Source organism: Bos mutus, chromosome 24 (genome assembly GCF_027580195.1).
Source record: "Bos mutus isolate GX-2022 chromosome 24, NWIPB_WYAK_1.1, whole genome shotgun sequence".
Classification (NCBI taxonomy): Eukaryota; Metazoa; Chordata; class Mammalia; order Artiodactyla; family Bovidae; genus Bos; species Bos mutus.
In genome coordinates this window covers 39,903,139-39,925,227 of record NC_091640.1, presented here as the reverse complement: position 1 = coordinate 39,925,227, position 22,089 = coordinate 39,903,139, and the positions used below count along the sequence as shown (strand labels likewise).

General features: G+C 43.6%; 1 protein-coding gene across 1 annotated transcript in view; it reads right to left on the bottom strand.

The window, feature by feature from the left end:
* The window catches only part of ARHGAP28 (Rho GTPase activating protein 28), a 139,140-nt gene extending 126,143 nt beyond the window's left edge, over nt 1–12,997 (bottom strand). The window contains exon 1 of the mRNA XM_070362021.1: nt 12,624–12,997. Coding sequence (XP_070218122.1) covers nt 12,624–12,799 — 176 coding nt within the window. The 5' untranslated portion in view covers nt 12,800–12,997. The remainder of the gene's footprint in view (nt 1–12,623) is intronic.
* Nucleotides 12,998–22,089: the final 9,092 nt, after the last annotated feature.

The window sequence follows — 22,089 nt, the reverse complement described above, 5'->3', positions numbered from 1 at the left end:
TCATTTTAAAAGCTCCGCTCTTGGTCCTGCCTTCCTCTTTCCACCTTCCCACAGCTAAGCTTTGACAATAGGTTCCCCTGGCCGCCTCTGCTTCCTGACCTCAGTCACTCTCCAACCTGTAGCAAACAGGCTTCCCCCTCTCATTTCCATCAGACCCAGGCTAGCAAAGGTCTCCATTGTTATCTACACTACAAAGTCTGTGGACAATGTTTAGTTTTGACCTTACTGGTCATTTAGATACCTGATACAGCTGTCCACTCATTCTAAGTCTGATGCCTGAGCTTCCAGAAAGTTCCCAAATAGTCTCCATCAGGGGTCCCCAAAGCTCTACCTGACTCCACCTGGCGCTGCTCCTTGGGTTCCACCTTCGCTCCACTGCTGTCTCTACAGAGACACTATAATCTCCTGCCAGATCTCATCCAGTCCCAGTTTTAACCATCTCTCAAATGCTGAAGTCTCCCGCGAGTAAATAGTTTAGAACTCTCAGCCTTGATCTCCTGCCCGAGTTTCCAACTTGTATAGCCAACTATCAGCTGGGTACTGGATGCAAAGAACCAACTCATTGGAAAAGACCCTGATGCTGGGAAAGATTAAAGGCAGGAGGAGACGGGAACGACAGAGGACAATATGGTTGGACTCAATGGACATGAATTTGAACAAACTGGGAAATGGTGAGGAATAGGGAAGCCTGGTGTGCTACAGTCCATGGGGTCAAAAAGAGTGGGACATGACTTAGTGACTGAACCAAACTGAACTGAGCTGGGTACATCAGCTGAGTTCCAAATTTCACAGGCTAAATTTCTCCTGTTCACTTTCTGCTCATCCATCAGAATTCTCAATTTCAGTTCTTTGTGACCCCATGGACTGTATAATTCTCCAGGCCAGAATACTGGAGTGGGTAGCCGTTCCCTTCTCCAAGGGATCTTCCCAATTCAGGGATGGAACCCAGGTTTCTCGCACTGCAGGCAGATTCTTTACCAGCTGAGCCACCAGGGAAGCCCGAGAATACTGGAGTGTGTAGCCTATCCCTTCTCCAGCGGATCTTCCCAACCCAGGAGTCGAACCGGGGTCTGTGCATTGCAGGCGGACTCTTTACCAGCTGAGCTATGAGGGAAGCGTCAGTTCATAACACTCCAAAACAAAAACTCAAAAGAGTTTTTCCTGGTCCCCTGTATGCATTAATCACCAAATCACAGCAACTTCATTGCTGTTTTCCCCACAGGCTTCCCTTATTATTCCCTTGTATCTGTATCCTCGTCTAGACTCTCATTGTCTTTACTTGGATCGGTGCATTAGCTTTCCAAAGTGTTTCTCTGCCCCACAATCATGGTGCACCTTAAAGCTATCCGTTCCTCTCCAGAGAAATAAAGACACAGGGGGATCCTGGAACAGAAGCAGCAAACAGTTACAAGACCACAACTGTGAATTTATGGATTTTAACCCAACAGCTCTGAAACCAGATTAAAACTGCAATGATCTGAACTGGGTATGAGCAGAGAGGTGCGAGTGGGGAGTGGAAGAGACAGAAGAAGAAATAAGTGTAAAATTCAGATGAACTGAAGAGAGTTCCTTCTTAAGACCCCTTCAAAAGTCCTCTGAGTAGCTAAGTATTGTATTAATATTTCCATGAACTCTAAAGAGAATGGGTGCTAATGTTCCTTAACTTCCACAATAAAACTGAGTATAGATAAGAGTAGTATCGTGTGTATTTAGGACTGTATAATTGAAACCAGCTTCTCCTAGGCTTCTTCTAAACAATGACTCATGTTGTTTTAGCTGGTGTTGACTCACTGCCCCACAAAGGATGACACAGCTTTAAACAAGCAGAGCGTGGCCTGCTTTTTCCAATTACCAGCTTCCAGCAACTGAAGAGGGGGGAGTCCTCTGGCATGGGGCTTTCTGCAACTAAGCACAATTTTGATTTTACCAAAATAGTTGCCAAGTGGACCTTGTAATCACTGAGCTTTCTAAGTGAGGAGGAGAGAAGTGAAGTTGTGGTATGTTAAAAATCACAGGGGCCAGGCATCATCTGTTCTTTAAAAACAGAATCTGCGGAAACTTAACAGTCAGCGCTTTTCCCATTTAATTGCCTGCTCGACTGAGGTCAGCAAATGTTTTTCTTTAAGATGCCAATGAAAAGTCACAGCCAGTGTGTTTTCGAGACTCTCCAAGTTAAGTCTGGTGAGATAACGAGCATGGGGAGTCGTAATAGTGTTTGAAAGGAAGCTAAGGAAATGTCGTTCTCATAACGGTCACCACCTTTTCTCCAGTTCTGGACATTTAATGGTCTCCCATCAAGTCTCCGGTTTCCCCCGCCTCCATGTTTTCCTTGTTGTTGGCCTGACTGCTCCCAGAACACATTTGTCCATGCCTTGGGCCAGCACAGGTGCCGAGGTAATGAGAGCGGGTGACCAGAGGTCGGCAGGACAAACTCAGAGCCCTGACGCATTCCACAAGGCCCTTTTCCATTCTTTGCTCCCCAGCTGAACCACAGAGATTAGTCCTCACTCATTACTTTTTTTGCAGGATGCTCAGTTCCTATTAGTAATATACTCTGAACAACTCGGCTGGTTAAAAATAGAGAACACTTCTAAAGACATGGCAGTTGGCAGAGAAGCCCAGACCACACTGTTTACGTATAACTAAAATGACCGTCCAGTCTTTAATAGTTCCAGTGTTCTGAAAAACAAAGCTGATCAAAATGAATCCCCTGGAAAATGAACACAAGTGCCTGGAGGCCACTCTGTGGACTCTGACCTCTCCAGAAGATTCAAGTCCAGACTGCAATGAGCCCTGGGTTTGTTTTCTAAACAGAAATCCTTGAAGCCCAATTTTGGTTCAGCATCATCCGTGGCTCCAGGGTCACTGAGGGACAAGGACTGTGCTCAGGCGGACAGGAGACCAGGGATGGCCCGGAGTCCAGACTGGACTGCACAATCTAGCTCAACTTATCCTAAGTTTTTGAGCAACATTTAGAACAGACCTGGTCTGCACAAAGGCAAGGTCCAGGAGCTGCTTATCCCTTGGTTGGTTTCAGAGTCAAGATAAAGTGAAAACCTGACTGAATATTAGGAGAGACAAAAGGAAAACCCCGATAATTCTCCTGGAGCCTGTTTCTTGACCTGCATTAAGAACTACTATGTTATAGATCACATGGAAAGAACAAAATGAAACATATGTTTTTAGCCATAGAAATCTGTCTTAGTAGTTAGAGAAAACAACTGATAAAACTAAAATGAAAAAATTCTAAGAACATGAACCTACAGGTTAAAGGATTAAAAAATGCCTTCCCTTCCTTCTGCCTAAAAAAGAGTCCAGGGAATATTTCCTATAACCCCAAATTGCTTGGATCTCACTTTCATGATCAAGCTGACTTCTATAATACATTTTGTCCATTTTTAAAATACTGTTACCTAAATGAGACTGCAAGAGGGCAAGAATACAGCTTTTACATTTAAAAAAAAATCCCATTATTTCCCTTCAAGGGGTAACAAAATTTCTTAAATTATATCCATTCACAATTAACCTACTCCATGCTTATTCCATTTAAACAGAATAGTCATGATTGCAAAAAAATGATTAAATCAACACTAAGCATACACATGCTAGTAAAGTAACACTCAAAATTCTCCAAGCCAGGCTTCAAATACGTGAACCGTGAACTTCCTGATGTTCAAGCTGGTTTTAGAAAAGGCAGAGGAACCAGAGATCAAACTGCCAACATCCGCTGGATAGAGAGTTCCAGAAAAACATCTATTTCTGCTTTATTGACTATGCCAAAGCCTTTGACTGTGTGGATCACAATAAACTGTGGAAAATTCTTCAAGAGATGGGAATACCAGACCACCTGACCTGCCTCTTGAGAAACCTGTATGCAGGTCAGGAAGCAACAGTTAGAACTGGACATGGAACAACAGACTGGTTCCAAATAGGAAAAGGAGTATGTCAAGGCTATATATTGTCACCCTGCTTATTTAACTTATATGCAGAGTAAGTACATCATGAGAAATGCTGGACTGGAAGAAACACAAGCTGGAATCAAGATTGCCAGGAGAAATATCAATGACCTCAGATATGCAGATGACACCACCCTTACGGCAGAAAGTGAAGAGGAACTCAAAAGCCTCTTGATGAAAGTGAAAGTGGAGAGTGAAAAAATTGGCTTAAAGCTCAACATTCAGAAAACGAAGACCATGGCATCCGGTCCCATCACTTCATGGGAAATAGATGGGGAAACAGTGGAAACAGTGTCAGACTTTATTTTGGGGTGCTCCAAAATCACTGCAGATGGTGACTGCAGCCATGAGATTAAAAGACGCTTACTTCTTGGAAGGAAAGTTATAACCAACCTAGATGGCATATTGAAAAGCAGAGACATTACTTTGCCAACAAAGGTCCGTCTAGTCAAGGCTATGGTTTTTCCTGTGGTCATGTATGGATGTGAGAGTTGGACTGTGAAGAAGGCTGAGCGCCGAAGAATTGATGCTTTTGAACTATGGTGTTGGAGAAGACTCTTGAGAGTCCCTTGGACTGCAAGGAGATCCAACCAGTCCATTCTGAAGGAGATCAGCCCTGGGATTTCTTTGGAAGGTATGATGCTAAAGCTGAAACTCCAGTACTTTGGCCACCTCATGTGAAGAGTTGACTCATTGGAAAAGACTCTGATGCTGGGAGGGATTGGGGGCAGGAGAAGGGGATGACAGAGGATGAGATGGCTGCATGGCATCACTGACTGGGTGGACGTGAGTCTGAGTGAACTCCGGGAGTTGGTGATGGACAGGGAGGCCTGGCGTCCTGTGATTCATGGGGTCACAAAGAGTCGGACACGACTGAGCAACTGAACTGAACTGAACTGAAGCATAATATCTACTGTGGGAGAGTTACTATTGCTGGTTGCTAAGTGGGGATATGATAATGCTGTCCCTGCTCTCAATAAACCTATAACCAAATTGCAGCAGAAAAACACTAAATCCATAATATACAAAATAATGTTTCAAGATTTAAATAACAGGTTATAAGCACCAGTTTCTGAAAGACCGTTATCACCTTGCTATGTGATCTCAGGCTGATTGTCTGTGCCTCAGTTTCCTCCTACATCACTGGATTGTGGGAAGGATTAAATGAGACAGTGCATGCCAAGCACGGTAAGCTATCAATAAAATGAGGACTTTTGGGGGGAAAAAAAAAACCAGAATTGACACCACAGGACAGCATGTGATGAATTACCAAATGATCATTATTGTTATGGTAGGTGAAAACTTCTGGCTACAACTGTCAAGGAAATCTTCAGAAAGGAAGCTTAGTCCTTTCTTCTTTAACAACATTTATCCTCTTCTGTTTTGCTTTATATCCCCAGCCACTTAAATATGGGTTCAGTCCCAACCACTGATCTGTTAACTTTGGCTACTCTGTTGGTTTTTTTCAGTATGGTAATGGAGGCGGGGAAAAGTGCGAAGGAAAGAGATCAAACATCATATTATTAGTTAAAATGGCATTTTAGTAAGTTTAACCTTTTTGTTCTAAACACCTGTCAGGTTTCTCTATAGCTCTAAAAAATATAAATCTGTTGATTGGTCTTTGTATAAAGACAAACACATGTCCATTGTTTTCTAAACACTGAACAGGAAACTTCGAAGGAATTCTTTTCCTTATACATTACAGAGTTACAAGAGCAAATCTGGTCCACTGACCAGAAAATTTAAGATAGGAATAAAGATTTCTCTCTTATACATAAAAGATATACAACTCAGAATAACTAAGACGGTACACATAGATCTCAGGTGTTGGACAATTTAAAACTACTACATACTCCTCTCTTTGGTTTCCAGTTCCTCCTTCTGCTTCCTGTCCTTGGTATTACGTGTTTGTGTGCAGTCATCATCTATCTGTCAAAGGGATCAGAGATGGAATGCACAGGTTTAATCAGTTATTAAGAGCAACACGAGACACCACAGCTGGTTCTCAACTTGACATTAGTAGATGTCCTCCCACGCTTGGAATTACTTGGCAGTGAATGTCTGTCAAATGGACAGTTTTATCTGTAATATTCATTTATTGAAGACTGATGTAAAACATCTGATACTCAAAGAATATGTCATAATCTGTGAATATTTAGGAAGATGATATATAATAAAAACAATCCACTACTTTTAGTTTCCACTCTAAGTTTTCCCACATAACGTTAACATTTTGCTGCACATCCTCTAATATTCTCAGAACAATGGACGCATGGAATTCCTTGTTATAAAAGACAGAACATTATACAAAACCCACTAACTCAAGTAACCAGACCACAGCAAAACATGAAGGCAAACAAGAAAACCAAAAAATTCGCAAAGAAATGGAAATAAATGCTATCAAAATTTCTCCTGAGATTATATATTTTAGTCCTTTGAACAGCATCTTCTTTACACAGTTCTAACCAGCTTGACTATCTAATCAAAAGTAAATCACGAAGCATGTTAAAAATAGCAATATTAGAAAGAACAAAAGTACCACTAGTGGCTTTAAGATCTGCCTGAAAATAAAGAAAAAAATAGCAACAATAAATAATATTTAAATTAAATTACATAAGCAAGAAAACAATACACCAACATACGCTATTTACTTTTTTTATCCTTTAACTTTATATTGGAGTGCAGTCAGTTAACAATGTTGTGACAGTTTCAAGCGCACAGCAAAGCAACTAACTCTAAGCTATTCACTTGTAAAGCAAACAACTTCACATCAGTCAGTGCCTATACTATAGCACTGCAATTCTCGTCTTAATGAGGACAGTCATTGAGGTTCTGCACTATTTGTAGATACATTTGACTTAATATTTTCATCCAAAGAGACTTAAAAACAAAACAAAGTCTATCATTTAATAAACTTTATTGCCAAAATTTTCTTCTGAGAAACATTTTATTCTCTTCCATTGCTTTTCTATGGACCATTTTACTTCTATTCTTGGCTAGAACTGCTATCAAGAGACCACAGATTGAGAAAACAGAGAATGGGAATGATCTTGGAAGTGAAATTACTTGGTTTAAGGATGAAATGAGAAGAAATTTTGATTATATGCAAACTAGAATGTTTATTTCGTGTGACACATCTGCAAACCATTCAAGTAACATCTCAGGACACTGCTAAGGGGAGAAGATTCCCATCAGAGCATCCTCGGTAGCAAATCAGACAAAGTGGACGCTAATACCCACTGTCCCCGAACACAGCATTTAATTCAGCAACTTTGCTTCAATCGTGTCTGACTCTTTGTGACCCCGTGGATTGAAGCCTGCTCCTCCGTCCATTGGATTCTCCAGGCAAGAATACTGGAGTGGCTTGCCATGCCCTCCTCCAGGGGATCTTCCTGACCCAGGGATCAAATCCACATCTCACATCTCCTGCTTTGGCAGGCAGGTTCTTTACCACCAGCACCACCTGGGAAGCCTCTTTCATACTAACCTTTAACTTTATATTGGAGTACAGTCAGTTAACAATGTTGTCATTGTGGAATAAAATTTTGCTTCCAAAAAACAATGTACTTTGAAAATTAGGAATTTTATCATTATAGGTTCCACAAACTCAGACCAGGTAAAACTAACCCTTTTTATTGTATGCTGTGGCAAAGCTGAAAAAAAAAAGTAGGTTAAAATATATTGGTTGACTTTTTAAGGGCAAAAACGGCACATATAATAAAACTAGAGAGAATACTGAATGTAGATTTTATAGTTTGTAAAATAAATGTAGAAGGAATGAGAAAAATAGAAAATCATTAGAACATCACTGTAATAAATGTTATTGGCAAGATCCATATATGGACAAGAAAATCAGAGGAAGAAAGTTTGAGGAGTTAACAGGATGTTAGCACCATCAAAAATTATCCCAAGATACTGATTAATTTACATAGGGAAACCTGTAACAACCTGCAAACAACACCTTAACCAGGTGATGAGAGCTAACATCAACAAGACCGTGACATTATGAACCCCCAAAATGATGTACTGAGAAAGGCCTGACATCATTCAGTGAAATTCTCGCCCAAAATGCATAACTTCTATCCAATCAAGAGAAGACATAAGACCAATCCAAAGTGAGGGACTGCCTACAACAACCAACTGGTCCTTCTAAAGTGGCAAGGTCACAAAAGACAACAGACCGTCGTGGATTATGCAGGAGGTTTGGGCATCATGACCAAGTGCAATACGGAATCCCACATGCAATCCTACAACAGAAAAATCCCAATTCCAGTGGGAAAAACTTGTGAAATCAGAATAAAGTCTATAGTTTCGTTACTAGTACTGTTATTGTTTAGTCACTCAGTCATGTCCAACTCTTTTCGACTCCATGGACTGCAGCCCGCCAAGTTCCTCTGTCCATGGGATTTCCCAGGCAAGAATACTGGAGTGGGTTGCCATTTCCTTCTCCAGGGAATCTGAAGCAGAGCACTCAAAGCCGGTGCTCTGGGACAATCCAGAGGGATGGAGTGGGGAGGGAGGTGGGAGGCGGGGTTCACGATGAGGGGACACATGTACACCTGTGGTGGATTCATGTCTATGTATGGCAAAAACCACCACAATATTGTAATTATCCTCCAATTAAAATAAATTAATTTTAAAAATTTAAAAAAAAAAGAGTTAAGGGAAAGTTAATGATTCTACAACACTCTAAGTTCCCTGAATTTGTTTGGAAACATTAAGGATTAATGATCAGGGAGAACAGAGCAAGATAAAAATGGACAGAGCAACTGGCAAAATATTTAGCCAAATGACATGATCAAAGGAAATGTGCCAGATGTTTTCCAACAGCTCTACACATGGAGCCACCTACAATCAGCAAGGACCCCGCTGTAAAAAGAAACCAGAGACACCTACTCCAGTTTCAACTATCGTATGAGGAATGATCTCTAAATACCTTATTCTCTCCGAAGAATTCTAGTTCCATTACTCTTTCTGAATCCTCTAGAAAGTATACCTACTAGGCCCCAGAATTTGGTGTACCTGTGTATATGTTTATAAGCTCACATGGACCTACATTAATACTTAACTGAATGAGAGCTGGCACCTTGAAATAAATGTCTTTTTATAATTAATTAATATTTTTCCAGAAAAGTACCCATAAATATGTCACTAAAAGTTGTTAATTTTAGTCTTCTCCACAAATAAAATATTTACTTTCTATTCATCACTAATTCTAGTTTAATCAAATCATCCCCATTAGGATGAATAGTTATGCTATTAGGAAACAATATGGCCTGGACGAAAGTTTTAAAATTGCCGTAGAGTTAGAATTCCTAGGATAACCTTGGGGAGCTTCTCTATTTGTTTTTGAGGAACAGCTGGCTCTTTTTCCTACTCTATTTTTGTCCTCTTTCAGGAAGTTTATGGTATCTTTGGAAAAACATCAGAAACACTCATGGTCATTTAAACTGTACCTTCACCAAAAAATGTTGTATATGTTATTTGCATATAATTTAGGAAACCTTTGAAAAACAAAATATCTACCTTCATCTTCAGCTACTTTTCATTTTCTAAGTGAAATCATTTTGAACATATATTTCACTCTCGATTCTGAATAAAGGTCTAGGAACTGAGCTTCCTAAAAATCACATGATTCTAAGGACAACTCCAACCATCTGTTTTAACAGAACTGAGAATTTATAATCCTTCATTCTCTTTTATCCTTACAACAGAATGTAAATATAGATGTTTGTGAAATAAGGAATTGTTTTTTCTCTCCCAACAAATGCTTAGTACTTGAGTGTCTTTCCTGCATGAGTAAGTATGGAAAATAGGTATCAAAAACATTTTACTCCTCTTGACATCAACAACTGTGATTAAAAGCGGTAATAGTCTCTTCCTTGGTGTCAGACACTAGTCTAAGTAGCTGAAGCAGGCTCCCCAAGGTCACATGGTAGGAAATGGTGTAAGTGATGAACAGAGTCTGGCAGTCTGACCTCAAGCCTGAGTAACTGGCAAGTGTACTTTATACTGGATACTTTAATAAAATAAAATGGGCAGGCCCCCCAAAAAATTACAATGGACACCCATCTTCAGTGTTGAAGAGTAACAGGGAGAGGTGTGAAATGGAGAAGCCAGGACGCAGCTTCAGCCTGTGCAGGCCTGAGTTGTTGGATCCTTTGTTTTTTTGTTTTTTTTTAATGGGAAACTGAAGTTCATATCTGAAGCCTCTTGATTTTGAAATGTTACCACTTATTTCCAGCTTTTTTCTAAAAATCCTATGGTCTGAAAGGTACAAGGCTACATTCTCAAGGCAGGCTCTTTCATTTCATTCATCGTTGTATCACTAATGCCTACTGTGTTTCTGGGACATAGTAGGTGCAAATAGGTTGACTCATGCTGTTATAAATGCTTCCATTTTACCTTGGCCATTTGGTAGGAATTCATTAACTTATTGAGCTCCTGCAGTGGCTGGACACTGATCTGGGCACTCAGGATACAACAGTGAAGAAAAGAGAATAGAAAAGAGGGCGAGAGAGAAAGAGAAAGGGAGAGAAACTATATCTTAGTGGGAAAAAAATAGGCCAAAAGAAAAAAAAATCAAAAGCACATAAAGTTAGATGAAGTATAGGCTTGGAGAATAAGCAGATGACTTGCTCTGAAATAAACTACGCTACCCAGAGCTAAAGAATGTTGATACTCAGGAAATCAGATACAATAGCCCATGCTTCCTAGTGCCACCCTGGTCACTACTCCACAAATATGCTACACATATGTAAGCAATTTCAAGGAGAGGGTACTCTTGAAAGAGAGAGTGCTCTCTTCATAAGTGGAACAATACATTCTTGCTCCTTGGCTTGAAAGGGAGTATTGATCAGTAGTTAGTGAGTCAAAGGTTAATAATTCAGGCCTGATTATTTCTGTTATCAGACGCATGACTGATGGTGTCCTCAGCTCCCTGTAAGAACAGGGACCCCCTTTGGATTGCTGTTACTGAGAACCGAGGAACTGAGCTATTCTCTCACAATTCGGTTGCAGGGGGCAGGGGTCATCTATCTCTTGCATCAGAGGGTGAGGGGCACAAATGTTCCCCCACAGGGGGTGCAGGGCAGTCACCAAAGATGCAAAGTTGGGGCAACATAAGTCTAATTGGCAACTGTACGGTAAAGCACCAGCTGGGATAGGCAACTCCTGCTCTCATATATTATTATCCCAGAAGACCGCATGCTGAGCAGATGGAACTTCTCCAGTCTGCTTTGGAAAGGGATGTAATTTCGGATAGCCCAAAGGGCATGATCTGGCTCCACTCTTAGACAGCTGCAGAGGGCTACAGACGGGGGCAGCCACACCAGGACCAGCTAGCAATGTGCAAACCCGGCGCCCACCTCTCACCAGTATGTCTATTTAGTTCCTCATAATCTGAGTGATTAGAGTCGACCATCATGCTTAGAAAAGAAAATACCCGAAAGACAAACACATGTTTGTACCTTCAATTAGCCTTTAAAATAATGTGCACGGCTCTTAAAACTGGAAGGAAAAAATGTTATTTTCTCATTGTCTTTATATAAAAATTAGATTTCACTCAACCTGCTCTTTTTGAAAGAAATGATATTTTCTTTGTTAGCCAAGCCCAGCCCAGGTCTCATGCCAATGCAGGTTGTTCTTCTCATGGATGCTAGCCAAGAGGATACTTCTTGAAATAAAGTCACAATCTGCTAAAAGTCTTGCAAGTCCATTAAATTAGGAAATAAGTAATCCTTATCACAACTAAAGATAAAAGCAAGAGAAAAAAATTACTGAAAATAAACATGCAGAAAAGCACACCACTCAAACTCCCCACTGGTAAAGAAAACCATTGCTCAATGGATGCATGGCAGATAGTCACATTTAAACAAATACTATTTCCCCTAAATATGTGTCAGAGACATCAAACCATCTCACTTACTAGTGTAATATATCTGAACATCCAAGATAACTTTTTAAGGGTCTTACATTCGTTTACTTAACAGAAGTCTTGCCAGCCTTGATCTTGCGTCAAATAGATGAACACCAATAACGTAATTAAGCTAGATCCCTGATTTATGAAATCTAAAATGCACATAGTGAAAAGCTTTCAGACCTCTTTTGACCTAAAGGAAAATTAGAATTGCATTTATAAACAGTCAACATTAGCAATAAAACAACAGTGATACCAATGTATGTATACATTCAAAAGTTGTTTTTTTTTTTTAATCTACAAGTAAAATCGTTTTTTAAAGGTCTACGGAGATTTCCTTTTTGGAGAATCTCTCCATCTGTGTTTTAGCTAATGTGAAATGTTACTAAAAAGTTCTCGATAGTGTTTGCAGGTTTAAGATAATACATTTTACTTTCTTTTCTATTTTCTGCTGCTGCTTCATTTTTTTTTAATTCTCCAATAGTTCAATAGATGAATCTGGCAGAAACGAGGCATACGCCTATTACCAGCAAGTTGTATAAGAACACAACTCTGCTAACCTCTCCTGGCCAACGTCTTCAGAGGACAATACAAAGAACCACAGGCTCACTCATCGCGTCCACTAAAACTTGAAACCACAATCGGACGATGGTGGTCCTCTGCTCTGGCAGAAAACCCAGCTGCCTGTGAAACCACCACCCCCCACCCCCCAGCCCAGGAGACTCGTGCCCGGTGGGCGATGTGGGTACCTGCTGCCGGGGAGGCTGGCGGTCGCCCGGGGCGCGCAGCGCGGCTCGGGGCTGGGCGGCGGGGGGCGCGCGTACGAGTGGTAGGCGGTGAGCACCACGCCGCCCGAGTCCTCCACTTCCATCGTCAGCCGCGCATGGCTCCGCTCCGGCCGGAGAACAAAGGCGGGGACCAGCATGGGCCAGCGCACCGGCCCGGTCCCCGGCGGGGCGGGGAGGCGCGGCCGTCGGGCTCCCGCGGCCGGGGCTCCTCCCGCGGCCGGGCTGTCAGGGGCGCGGGATCGCCGCCCCGCCCGCCGCGCGGCTCATTAGCATGGATTCGAGTCCACGCCCACCAGCCCCGCGGGCTGGGGCGGGAGGGCGAGGTGGGGGGCCGGGGGTGGCGTTGGGGTGGCTGGGGTATGGGATCCCCGCTTCTGGGAAACCCGAAGCCCGCCGCGATCGTCGGAGGCTCGCGCTGGCAGCTCGGGTCAAGTTTTTCTCGCTTTTGTTTCTTTCCCTTTTTCCCTTTCTTGCCCCCGCCCCCACCCCTTCCAGCGGGAGGCTTATCCCGCGGCCGGGAGCGTTTCCTGCTCGGCAGCTTGGAGCCGAGAAAAAACCGCGCCTGGGAGCCCGTGTTAAGCGGCCGAGGGGCCGCCTCCAACGTGGGGAGGAAAGGGAGAAGATGGGACTCTCTCATTTAAAGCATCCACATCAAAAATTGAAGAAGCGGGTTACGCTGCTGTTTACTTAGTCCGGTTACAGTGCACTTGATTGCCTCTGGGGCAGGAACTGCCCTCCTGCGACAGGCTGAGCACCTCCCTCACCCTGGGTGCCACAACCACCAAACTCTGCCTGGCCCCGCGTCCCTGCCCTCCTCCCCATCCCCATCAAATTCAGATACTGCCTTTAGAATGGGAGAAAACTAGACTTGATCCTTAGGCGAAGAGAGCATGTTCTTCCCAGAGGTGGTTATTGAAGAGGGGTCCAGGGACCCGGCAGGGAGGCGGGTAAAGGTAGCATATTCAGAAATTTGGGGTCTGAAATGCATCTTTAAAGAACACTCTAATCGATGAAAAGGAGAAGCAAAACATCTCACCAAAACATCTCACCCTATAAAAAGGCCCACCCTGTCCAAGCGCTTGACTTGCTGGCACTTATTCTCCCCTGGGAACCTAGGTTACCCCTTACTGAGGGGCGACCTGGGTCCTACTAAGACTCAGTCTCTCAGGGTCTGTTTCTGTATCCCTGAACCAGAGAGTAATCTCACTAAGTACATGCTGGTTCTCTCTGTTGCTTCCTTCACTTTCACCGAGAAGGGAGACATTTGTTTTCATTGCCCTTTCAGAAACTGGGAAGACAAAAACAAACGATGATCCAAAATGGCTTTTTGGAAAATGTTTGGTTGATTAAAAGGTGAGATAATAATGACTAACATTTACTGATCCTATACATTAGCTCTTTGAACAATCCTGTAAGGTAGGTAGTGGGGCTTCCCCATGTGGCTTAGAGGTAAAGCAGGAAACATGGATTCAGTTCCTGGGTTTAGAAGATTCCCTGGAGGAGGAAATGGCAACCCACTCCAGTATTCTTGCCTGGAGAATCTCATGGACAGAGGAACCTGGCCGGCTACAGTCCATGGGGTCCAAAGAGTGGAACATGACTTAATGTCTGAAACAACAACAACAAAAACCCATTTTATTTAGAAACCTGTCTAGTGCAGTTTGAGACAGCACCGCTGTATTCAAATATTTTATTTCTTCAGCAAATAAATGACCCTAAGAGGGATAAATAAGGTCTACCAATAGTCTTATGTTTATCAAGGTCAAGTTTGTCACCAAATAACTTTTGACACTAAACTTTTTAAAAAATGTGTGACTTTTACAACTTTTTGATTTTTGGAATTACCCTAAGGAATTAGAGTAGCTGAAACTTTCCCAGGCATGGGATTTCTCCTTGGCACTTGCTTGTTTCTGAACAACAGACTCACAATTTTAAATACCTGCAGTGTATTTCCTTGGAAATATTTTGGCCATGACTCAGGTCCAACATGGCAGAGAGCTCCCTGATGCTACTTTCAGGGGCCTCCTCTGCTTTCTCTTGAATATTCGTATTTTAGACACCCTGGAGTCACTTTGGCTCCTCCCTCCAAACAGTGATCCCAGCTGTCATTTCTTTCTCAAAATATCTGCCAGCCCTTCTTTCTATCGTCATCACTGCTGTCCTTGTTCTCGAGTCAGCATCTCTTTCCTGGGTGACAGTGTTCTTCCCTCCCTTCAGCCCGCCCCGACATTCAAAGTGCTGAAAGAGTGATTTTCCCTAAACACAAGACCCGCCCCCCTCCCCGCTAAAAACCCTCAGTTGTAACCCACTTGCTGCAGAATTAAGTCCAAGTCCCTTAGAACAGGTTCTTTCTTCTGTTTTGGTCACCTACTACTTTTGTACTCCCAAGTCCTCGCGGCCCGCTTACACCAACCTTTCTCAAGTTCTTACCTTGCCTTTGCTCTTCCCTGTCCTTTTCCAGTCTGGAAATCCTTAAAACCACCCACCCACCCCCAAGAAGTCTTCTCAGGTGTTCCAAATTCAAAGGAACCCCTCCTCCTGCCCTCCTGAGGACGCTGCTCCTGCTCCTGTGGTGGGAACCGCCCCATCTTGCCATGCACTGAAAGCACAGTCAGCCAGAATCGTGTGTGCGCTAAGCACATGCCTGGTTCCTGGACCCTCATCACACAGAGCCAATAAAGCAGAGGAGTGCTCCCCACTGAGTCCAGACGTGGCCACAAAATCGTCTCAGAGGGAAGCCCATAGCAACGACGTAGGTTTGAGACGAAACTTTGCTAACCCAGAGTGGTACTACTATTTTGCAACAAATCATGTCTTCTCCTAAGTTGTAAGCTGTTAGAAATGCTAGTGTCACATTTTTGTTGCTACATCCCAGAGCCCATGTTTTGCAGAGTTCTGACTCAGTAGTGAATACTGCTGAGTGAACACAGAAATCGATGAATCAGTGAATGAGATAGCACTCTTGAATGCAACAGTTCCAATTTTCAGGGTAGCCAAGGATTATAAGTGGTTCATAAGTCTCTATGGGACTTCCCTCGTAGCTCAGATGGTAAAGAATCTGCCTGCAATGCAGGGGACCTGGGTTTGATCCTTGGGTCAGGAAGATCCCCTGGAGAAGCAAATGGCTACCCACTCCAGTATTCTCACCTGGAGAACAGGCACTGAAAACTGAAAAAAAAAAAAAAAAGTTTCACTTGTATGTATTAATATTTTTCGAATGTGGATATATGCTGTTGATTTAATAAATGATGACTCTATAAGCATTTTTGAGTTTTGGGGTTTCATAAAGCTGGTGGGGCACATGTATTAGATATTATAGGATATGTGTGTGCATGCAGTCATCAGTCGTGTATGACTCTTTGTGACCCCATGGACTGTAGCTTGCCAGGCTCCTCTGTCCATGGGATTCTCCAGGTGGGAAGACTAGGGTGGGTTGCCATATCCTTCTCCAGGGGATCTTCCCAACACAGGGAGCGAACCCTCATCTCCTGAGTCCCCTGCATTGGCAGGTGGGTTCTTTACTGCTGCACCACCAGGGAAGCCCCATTACAGGATACGCTGTACAAGATATTCACCTTTTGCCGTTTAGATCCACTCGCCGCCCTCGCACCCCTCCTGGTGCTGGCGGCTCACTTTCTGGTCTGCCTCAATGAGCTCTCTTGCCTTTGGCTTTAGGTAGGCTGCGATCAGGGCTTCCCTGGTGGTTCAGAGGATAAAGCATCTGCCTGCAATGCAGGAGACCTGGGGTTCAATCCCTGGGTTGGGAAGATGCCCTGGAGAAGGAAATGGCAATCCACTCCAGTATTCTTGCCTGGAGAATCCCATGGAGAGAGGAGCCTGGTGGCTACAGTCCATGGGGTCGCAAAGAGTTGGACACGACTGAGCGACTTCACACACAAACAGGGTGCGATCAGAGAGGCGCCAGCAGATCTCGAGTTCAGTTCAGTTCAGTCACTTAGTCATGCCTGACTTTTTGTGGCCCCATGAACCGCAGCACACCAGCCCTCCCTGTCCATCACCAACTGTCGGGGTCTACCCAAACCCATGTCCATTGAGTCGAGGGAGAGGGGAGAACCAGGGTGAATGTATTTCCCAGGCTCTTCTCTGCGGTTCAGCTGCCGGCCAGAACGCTTGACTGTGATCTCCCCTGCTCTCTCCCTGGATTCCTGAACTCTGCCTCTGTCTGGCCCTTCACACCTGGGGCGGTACCAGAGCCTGCTTCATCACATAACCCCTCCCTCCTGCCCTCATCATCTCTGCTGGTCCTTCACCCACCCACACACTGTTACAGACAGTCCTTTATCAAACTCTGCTCATCCACCGGGGCTGAGTACCCCAGATCCTGCCTGATAAGCAGCCCCACGAGATCTGGGCGGTGCCCTGTGAGCAGAAGCAGCAGCAAGTCCACAGGCGTGTGCGAGGACTCCTCCACGAGGGAGAAGGACACAAGATAAATAAAGTCCCGTCAGATCAGATGCTCTGTCACCAGCTAAGTCCAGGTCTCAACAGGGTTTTACACTCAAAATGAGTTACGGAAAAGCTTCCAGACCTGAGGGCTTTTTGGATTTCGGAATGACAGATACGGGATTGTGGAACTAGTAGAGTCTGGATTGTGGACCGAGCAGTCACGTGTTTGACTTGCTGGAACCACTGGGCTGGGGATGACTGCACAAGAATGTGACCGTTGATTTGCCCTTGGAGCGACCAGGGACCCTGGGAAAGATTCTCTATCTGGGAACTGGGTTGATATATTGCCCTTGTGGTAGACAGCGGCCATTCAGCGCACAGGAGCAGCATTTCCAGTTTACTTAGACTAGGGACCACAGTAGAGGGAAAATGCTTGTTTGCTACACAACCCATTCCAGTATTCTTGCCTGGGAAATCCCATGGACAGAGGAGCCTGGTGGACTATGGTTCATGGGGTGGTAGAGTCGCACAGGACTGAGCATGCATGCGTGCATACACATATATATAATATATAGTTTACTAACTGCTCTTAGAATTCACTGTTTCATGCTGCCTTGTAAATCTGTCAGTGGAATCACATGTATGAGGCGTTAGAGGGTAGTGACATACGTGATCTACAGTTGCACAAAGAGTCTGCACTTTCCAGATACACAGAGGTGGAAGGTTGGTCGACCAAAGAGGGTCAGACAGAGTTGAGTCTGAGTCTGAATTATGGATTTGCTACTCACTCCCTGTGTTAATTTTTCCCTGTTTAAATTTCTTAATTTGAAAAGCAAGGAATCTCCTCCAAGAGTTAACAGACAGTCAGATACATGAAACAGCATCTGCCAAACACCAATCCTGCCTGGTACTGAGCTTGTCACAAATGCTCAGCAGATGTGGGGTCCCTTCTCTCTCCTACCCCATCCCAGCTCAGCCTTTCTAGAAACATCATTTGTGTTCTACCTTCAAGACTAAACAGCCTCCTCTTCAGAATTCCAAAGGTATTTCATAACCTATACTGAGGGATGAGTCAGATTTAATTCACATTAATGAAGCTTATCTGGAAAATCCTCACGAACTCTGGGTGCCAAGTATGTGACAGGGCAGTAAGATTATGAAGCATGTACGTAGCCCTACATGGCCGACCTCACCAGGAAGGGCAATAACACAGGGCCTTTATGCAGGAGCTCGTCATGGACAAAAGGAAAGTGTCTCTTGTGGCTGCTTATCTGGCAAAACTGCTGCTGGGATGGTCGTTTAGCACCAGAACAGGAAGACAGCTGTGGCTACAGGAGTCCCTGCAATGCTGACTGCTGGTCTCCCGGCAAGAGGGTCTGAGGTTTCAGAGCCAACAGAGCTGTACTGCCGGAAACGAAGGCACAGTTCTTACCTACCTAGAGACACATGCTACTTCTGTCAAAACTCCACCTTACACACACATTCACCACTTCCTCAAAATCCTCTAGAAAAATTGGATAAAAGTAGGAGGAATTAATGCAAAATAATGGAAATCAGCCCTGAATATTCATTGGAAGGCCTGATGCTAAAGCTGCAACTCCAATACTCTGGCCACCTGATGCGAAGAACTGACTCACTGGAAAAGACCCTGATGCTGGGAAGGATTGAAGGCAGCAGAAGGGGATGACAGAGGATGAGATGGTTGGATGGCATCACCGACTCAATGGACATGAGTTTGAGCAAGCTCTGAGAGTTGGTGATGGACAGGGAAGCCTGGTGTGCTGCAATCCATGGGGTCACAAAGAGTTGGACACGACTGAGCAACTGAACTGAACTGAACTGAATGCAAAATTTCATTTATGTAAAGAGAAAATACTTAAATGAAACAAGTATTTTAGAAGTATTTGAAAGTAATGAGTAATCCTTTGTCACTAAGTCAGCTGATAATTCTTGAATTTCTTACCCTGAAATGTTTTTTAAAACTTATTGGCACTAATTATACAGATTTATTTTCTGAATGCTCTCAAGAGGACACACAATTTTTAGATTACTCTGAATTTCCTATTGTTTTCTTAGCATCTATTTTTAAAAAGACATCAGGACCTATTTTCCTTCAGCAACTGTTCTGTATTCTCTGATCAGTTTTGTGATCACATGAAGCAGACTGTGTCACTAAGAGAGCCTGTCAGACAGGCCAAGACTTGTGTTATTTATGGGATGGACATAACTGAGCCGCTGGGAATGACTTAACTGAGTGGCTTAAGTGACTTCTACAAATAAACTGAATCATTATTGATTGGAAATGAATCACTACTAATAGAGCCAGGCAGGGTGGGAGAAGCGAAAAGACATGAAGCTTTGGTCTAAAAAGATTTGCACTATGAAATATTTTCCACAGCACCATGTTTTGCAATTATACAAAGGCTTTATTTATCTATCCATCCATCTATCCATCCATCCATCATAAGAACCTACAACCTCATTGGTACCTACAATACTAAGCACTAAGAATATAAAAATGATGAAGAATTTGAAAGCACAGTCCCTGCAGGGGGTAGAGTGGGGCTTGAAGAAGTAGGTCTTCACAGAACCCAGAGGAGGGAGGTAATGCTAGAGATGGGTCTTAAAAGATAAATAACTGGTCAGCTCAGGAGTAGGTGACTGGAGTTGCAGGGGATGAGAAGAAGGGTAATTCCAGAGAGAGAGATTAGACTGAAAAAAAAGCACAGAGAAAAGAAACAAGTTGGCACATTCAGGGAAAAGTGTTAGTTGCTCAGTCCTGTCCAACTCTTTGGACCTTGTTGACTGTAGCCTACCAGGCTCCTCTGTCCATGGGATTCTCCAGGAGAGAATACTCAAATGGGTTGCCATGCCCTTCTCCAGGGGATCTTCCCAACCCAGGGATCGAATCTGGGTCTCCTTCGTTTCAAGCAGATTCTTTACCACCTGAGCCATCAGGGAAGCCTGCTTTAGGTTAGCTTTGCTGGAGAATAAAGAGTAAAGGAGAGAATGCTAGAGATGAAGCTGAATACAGTGGCCAGGCCCTGGGGGAATCTGAATGCCCAATGAGGAGTTCAGACGGGAAATCCATGGCAGGTTCTTAACGGGTAGAGTCAGGATGTATTAATACTTGTGCTTGTAGATGGTCCTTCCTGGCTTCTCCATAGTGTGTTCTTCTCTCAGCTGTCCTGGGCTACGTCTCCTGTGCTTTTTGGCCTCCTTTAGAGAAGAGTATACACTGTGGTCTGGGAAAGAAGGAAGCCGATTATATCTGTCCAGATGCTAAGCTCCAAATAGTATTCTAAGTCCAAGAAGCATTTTAAACAGCTGTTGAGAAGTTTAGTTTAATACTAAACTGTGTAAGTGCCTCAGAGGGGAAGCTGAGGAAAGACTCCATCTGCCACTAGCTCATCCTTACAGGTAAGTTACCTGCCTCATGGGCTTCCCTTATGGCTCAGCTGGTAAAGAATCTGCCTGCAGTGCGGAAGATCTGGGTTCAATCCCTGGGTTGGGAAGATCCCCTGGAGAAGGGAAAGGTTACCCACTCTAGTATTCTGGCCTGGAGATTTCCATGGACTGTGTAATCCCTGGGGTCACAAAGAGTCGGACACAACTGAGTGACTTTCACTTTCACTTTCCCTAACTCGTTAGCAGGCACTGTGGGCAGTACAGACCACCCAATCTGGAAAGTGATGGAGTAAGGATACTAGGCTGCACTGAGCTGGTGACAGACGAGCACAACAGTGAGACGCTTGGGGAGAGATGTGGCCTGCGGGACTACCAACAGGGGGAAGATTTATTACAAGAGTTCTCTGGTTGCAAACCACAAAAACATTTGATTCTGAAACAAGGAAGAATGTTTTAGAACGGTCGTGGGAATGTCACAGGATTATGACGGTCAAGCTAAAGAACAAGACTTGGGGCAGGAATGAGAACACAGACTTGCCTCAGTCGGTGTTTCTTGTAAAATGAACCGATTTTAACCTTTCTCCCATCCTGGCTTCCTTCTTCTCAGAATACGGAGTTTCAGAATATTGCATCAGATTGCCTTAGGCTGCACACTTACCTTCAGGAAGCATGGAAATGAGGGGGTGGGGTCTTAGTCCCTGAAGTTAACAAACAAATGGACCTGTGATTTTGTGATGAGAACAGGAAGGTCCAAATTCATATCGATGAGTCCATCCTCAAATAGGTCTCAGACTACATCGTTCATTAAGACTTACATGACCTGAAGTGAGCCACTTGGGTCTGGAGAAGAATCGTTGAAAGTGTAATCTTAATTACAAGATTTGAATTGTTGGTTTGAATTACAAGGTTTGAAGCAAAGCAGACATGCCAGTAAACCCTATTTTTTCCATTTAGTGCCATAGGACTAGGAGCCTGTATTTAATCTCTTTGGTATCTGATTTTTCTTATCTGTAAAATGAGATGACAATATTCCACACACAGGGTTGTTGGCCAGGATTTAGAGAGGATATCGTGCAGAATCACTGCACACATCATGTTCAATAAACATACGCTCCTTTTATTATACACTGATTCCAAGACAGTCCTTTGAAACTGAGCAGGCATAGGCAGAGAGCAAGAAATTGATGTTTATTAGCTGAAACGTTATTCAGTGATGTCCCTAGTTATTATTATCATCTAGTTCAGAAAACTCATAGACAGCCCACTGCCTTGGCATCACTAGGCCAGAATCCTGGCATGGTCTCCAAAGAGGAAGTCTTGACTCACAACACTGGCATCCTGGATTGGTCACTTCTGGTTGGGTTCTCAGAAGCCTGCTAGCAGACTTAGTACAGCATCTGGCACAAAGTAGGCTCAAACGGCTACTTAATGAATAAGATGCCCTTGTCTATTCCATCCTCACTTTCTATACAGCAAATATAAGAAGAAATTACAGGGCTGCTACCTTCCTGTGCCTTTCTCAGAAAAGTAGGGAAACTACAAAGTCATATGAGAGCAGTTCAATGGCCACAAAAATAGAGACTTAAAGGCTGTGTAATGTATGCACCTACAG